Source organism: Rhinopithecus bieti, unplaced genomic scaffold (genome assembly GCF_001698545.2).
Source record: "Rhinopithecus bieti isolate Rb0 unplaced genomic scaffold, ASM169854v2 scaffold_36553, whole genome shotgun sequence".
In the NCBI taxonomy this organism is placed as follows: domain Eukaryota; kingdom Metazoa; phylum Chordata; class Mammalia; order Primates; family Cercopithecidae; genus Rhinopithecus; species Rhinopithecus bieti.
In genome coordinates, this window is record NW_016815774.1 from 1911108 (window position 1) to 1915804 (window position 4697).

Here is a 4697-nt window from a genome sequence, read left to right on the forward strand (position 1 = left end):
ACCCCAGCTACTCAGGAGGCTGAGGCAGGACAATCGCTTGGACCTGGGAGGCAGAGGTTGCAGTGAGCCTGCGATTGTGCCACTGCACTCCAGCCTGGGGGACAGAGTGAGACTGTCTCAAAAAAAAAAAAAAAAGTAAGGCAACCTACTCAAGGTTATTAGGTAACAGGTTAGGGCCTAAGTCCAGAAGAGTGTTCTTGGCACCAGTGTGAAACCATCCCATTCCTTCCCCATCAACATAACCTAGCCACCCAAAGAACACACCCAAGGCTCTGCAGCTCCGTTCTCACATTCTCTCCCACACAAATTACTCAATCCAGTCCACTGTCAGTTTAGGTTTCAGGGCACAGTTTATTCAAAAATTTTAAGTAACTGCAAGTCCCACACCCGATTCCAATATCTATCCTCTCCATATCTCCACAGAGGGGCTATCATATGTGGTTGGGATGGGAAAGGAAGAGATATGGTCCTATTATGCAAGTTACTCGCCAGCCTTCAGCTTGTGCTGTCCCAAACCTGAGTCTCTCTGACCAAGGCAACTTGTTCAGAGAGCAGTGGTGCCACCCTGAGAGCACTTTAGGACAGTGCCATCTCCTGAGATCACTAGTCACATTCCAGTCATTGTGACCAATATATGAGTTATCAGTGGTGGTCAAAGGTAGACCAGAGGCACAGGCTGTTGAGGGAATACCCTCTATTAAAGAGGGTTCTAAGAATGAAACATGGAATGCTCAACTTGTTAAAGTGCAACTACAACATTAAAAAAGTGTCAGAAAGGTGTCTACTGGTGAGAAAGCAGGTACAATCTGAGGGGCTCCTGGAAAGATACAATTTTAAAAGTACACAAAAGGAATTCTGCTTAAATCATTCCAGCAATGAGAGAGAAAAAAGTTTAGAGCTTAGCCTCTGAATTACTCGAGCTCTAAATCAAATGTATCTCTAGGTGGAGACCAACTCCTTTAATTCCTCGTGGAGACGGAATAAAACATTTACCACTGTCTTTTGCTCTAATTCTTCTCTCACTGAATAACTGAAAATCTGGTTTCCTTAATGGACATCACCACTACAAAAATGTCCACCATGGGCAAGTGATCAACTTAAGTATGAATGGCCTATAAACCGCTTTCCTGCAGGGTTGGCTAGCCAAAACCTGGAGTGGGATGAGAAATTTGAGTTTCCACATCTGCCAGGCTGAGAGGCCCAAATCTAAGAACAAGAGGTCCATAATGTATCAATCTATCTATTCTCTTGGCATGATTACAAGATCCATGACTAGTGTGCCATGGTAGTGAGGGAAAAGTATCCATCAGCAGCAGTGGTTATTTCGTTCTAGAAGCTAGTATATAGCCTCAGCAGTCACTTGTAAGTCCAGTGGGCGGTGGCCCAGCCCTGGCCCTTGCACAGGTCCCGGTGGCGGAGAAAACAGGCATGGACTCGGAACCGACGGCCACAGTGGGGACAGGCATGCAGGGCTCCAGCATGGGTCTTCATGTGCTCTGTCAGATGGTGCTTCAGCTTGAAGCGCTTGTTGCAAATGCCACAGCCAAAAGGCCGAAGGCTGAAGGTCAGCATGATGTGCCGGTCACGCTTTGGCTTCACTGCAAACCGCTTCCCACACAGGCAACCAAAGCGTTTTCCATCTGCAGGGGGTGTCCCCCCTAGCTTCACAGGCCCATGCACGGCCTGGCCTGCTCCCCCAGGTCCTCCCCCTGACAGGATTTCATTCCCATGAAGATCCACTGGTTTCCAGGATGGACCCCCTCCCCCAGATGTTGGCCCTGCCCCTGAAGGCAACAAGAACCCTAGCTCCCCATTCCCTTCAGTGTCCCCTCCAGAAAACACTTTGGTTTCCTCCTTTGCTCCTCCAGGCTGAGTTCCACTTCCTGGTATCTCCTCCTTAGGCTCGAAGGGTTCCTGCTTAATGTAGAAGATTTTGGGGGGCAGTGCAGTAGGAGGGGCAGGAAGCTCAACTGGTGCACTCTCACCCTCTGGAAGCTTTCGGGGAGTAGCAGTCACGGGCAGTGGGTGGGGTCCATGAGGACGGGGAAAAACCCCTGATACTCTCTGGGGCTGAGGAGTCTGAGAGAGTGTGGCTGACCCCTGGTCCTCATCATCATCTTCTTCCTCCTCCTCCTCTTCTTCTTCTACCTGAATTTGCAGCACTTCTCCCAGTTCACTTCCCTCCCCTCCCACAGGGCTCTCAGTGGAAGCAGGGCTTTCAGTGGAAGCAGAGGACTGTACTGGGGTCTGGAAAGGCGAAGAGCGAATGCACCAGCCTCCTGTAGAGGATGTAGTGGAAAGAAGGGCATGGTAGGAGTTTGCTCCACGGGCTGAAATTCCACCACCTGAAGTTTCTAATTCTCTAAGAATCTCTGAGCACTGATCTACTACTTGCCACATTTGAAGGCCACTGGCCACAAGGAGATGAGCAGGAAGAGCATCCAGTGGCAGGCGGAGACGCCCTGAATAAATGAGCTGGAGCAGCCCTTCGAAGGCATCGGCTTCAATGACACTCGGCAGAGTGAGACGAGGTGCATCCCCCAGAAGCAGCTTGTCATGGAAGTAAGGAGAGGCAGCAGCCAACACTGCTTTATGAGCCCTAAGTTCCCGGCCCTGCACCAGGAGGGACACATCACAGAACTTTCCCTCTAGCCTATGGCGGTTCAGAGATTCCAGTAGCGATGAGCTATGCTGCGGGAACTCGATCTGGATTGTCCGTGGGGCTGGGTTGCAGGTCGGGGAGGCGGGTACGGGCGGCAAAGGCGTTGGGGTTTCCATGGCCTCCTCGAAGGTGAGAAGAATTGGGAAGAGGAGAGGGGCCTGGGGGTAGACTCCACGCGGGATGAAGGCTGCAGAGGAAAAAGATGGAGGTCACAGAAGCCCTGGATAAAGGGAGTAACATCTCTTCAAACAACCTCCTCCCCCCACGAGCAATAACTGGAAACTTTTAAGTCAGTGGCGGTTTCTGCAAATCAGTCCCGCACACCAAGAAAGCAAAAACAAACAAACCACCACCACCACCACCAGACACCAACCGGGGTTGTAACTTCCAGCCCCTGTGGAAGATGCGAAGGAGGTCCAGCCACGAGCCTGCCTTCACCTGCGCAGAACAGCTCCTGCCCCGCCGCTCCGTTCCGCCTCACAGTGCCCACAGAGGCCTGCTCCCGGGAAACCGCGGTCACCCGGACACCGTGAGTCCCGGCCCGGCTGTCTTTCCCGCCGACACGCCCCCGCCGTTACACACGCGGCGCTGCCCTCGCAGCTACAGTGCCGCTACAGCTCCGTCCCGGGCCGGAAGCCGCCGCCTCCCCGCCGGACGCCGTCGCGAAGTGCGGCGGGCGGAGCTAGAGGCGTAGCCAATCGAGGAAGGGCAGCCTACAAGCCTCGTGTTGATTGGTTACCGCAGACCAGGAGGGCGGTGCTAGTAGGAGGGCGCTGGCCCAGGGTGCCAGCGCATCGGGCGTCCGGGGTAGCTGCCGAAGTCCTCGCCGCTACAGAGGACCGAGAGCCAGGTCCCAGGAGAGAACAGCCCGGTCGGAGGGGGCGGGCCGTCAGCCGCCCCGGAAAGCTGCGTTTCCCGGTGATTAAGTGTAGCACCCGCCCCCGGTAGGTCCTGAGAGGGGCAAGATTAGTTGGGCACTTACCATGTGGGCCTGGCACTTGCCCACGTCACCTTGTGTCCTCCCACCGGCCCTGCGAGGATGGGGGTTGCCGTCCTCAGTTTCCAGGCGGGGGCAACGGGCTGGAAGCGTCACTCAGTTGATAGTAGTGGACCTGGGACTGGAACTCAGATTTGCTAAGGAACTAGGCAGGTTCTTTCCTCTGTTCTGCACGGGACCATTTAAACCAGCAATTAAAGAAACCTTATTTCTAGGTGATTTTTATTTTTATTTTATTTTTTATTTTTTTGAGACGGAGTCTCGCTCTGTCGCTCAGGCTGGAGTGCAGTGGCCGGATCTCAGCTCACTGCAAACTCCGCCTCCCGGGTTTACGCCATTCTCCTGCCTCAGCCTCCCGAGTAGCTGGGACTACAGGCGCCCGCCACCTCGCCCGGCTAGATTTTGTATTTTTTAGTAGAGACGGGGTTTCACCGTGTTAGCCAGGATGGTCTCGGTCTCCTGACCTCGTGATCCGCCCGTCTCGGCCTCCCAAAGTGCTGGGATTACAGGCTTGAGCCACTAAAAGAGATAAATGTGGATATATACATGAACTCTTTTATCAGATAACGCCGCTATTCCTGGCCTCGGACTAAGTGACACAGTGGTGAGGGGAGAGTTAGATTGAAGAAGTTTGGCCAGTGCAAAACTCCTGCTCTAAAATATAAAAAATCTCATTGGGAGGGGAGAGTGACATTTTATGAGGACAGTGTGGCATCAGGTGGGGATGTACGGTTTTCCTCTCAGGCTGTCAGCTTCCTTTCAGAAAGCAGATCTTACCATACAGGTCTGTCTGGCGAGCCCTGCCTAAGAAAGTCGGCACAGCGATAAAAGAACAATCTCCGTTTATTAAACATGTTTTTTTCTGTTTCACCACACACTCCAGAAAAAAAGGAAATGGGGCTGGGAGTGGAGAAAAGGGGACAGCAAGGGGGGATAGATAAGGCTGGGAGTGGGGTGGGGAGGGAGAACGAGAAAACAAAATAAAACAGGTAGGAAGAGCATCTCTATACCCTTAAGGTGGTGGGTGGGGAGGGAAGC

The 4697-nt window shown here is 53.0% G+C and overlaps 1 protein-coding gene across 2 annotated transcripts; it reads right to left on the reverse strand.

Moving 5' to 3' along the window:
• Positions 1 to 331: 331 nt before the first annotated feature.
• Positions 332 to 3328, reverse strand: ZBTB9 (zinc finger and BTB domain containing 9). 2 transcript variants are annotated; one of them, XM_017853632.1, is made up of 2 exons: positions 3101 to 3328; positions 332 to 2849 (listed from the first exon to the last, which is right to left on the reverse strand). In XM_017853632.1, exon 2 carries the CDS (start codon positions 2776 to 2778, stop codon positions 1357 to 1359), a length of 1422 nt encoding a protein of 473 aa, XP_017709121.1. In that variant the 5' UTR covers positions 2779 to 2849; positions 3101 to 3328; the 3' UTR covers positions 332 to 1356. The 2 variants fall into 2 exon arrangements, with proteins under 2 accessions (XP_017709121.1, XP_017709120.1); XM_017853631.1 differs by having other exon boundaries at positions 3036 to 3132.
• Positions 3329 to 4697: the final 1369 nt, after the last annotated feature.

Excerpts from the sequence above, each read along its gene's own strand:
- ZBTB9 (XM_017853632.1), bottom strand. The coding sequence starts at position 2,778 with ATGGAAACCCCAACGCCTTTGCCGCCCGTACCCGCCTCCCCGACCTGC.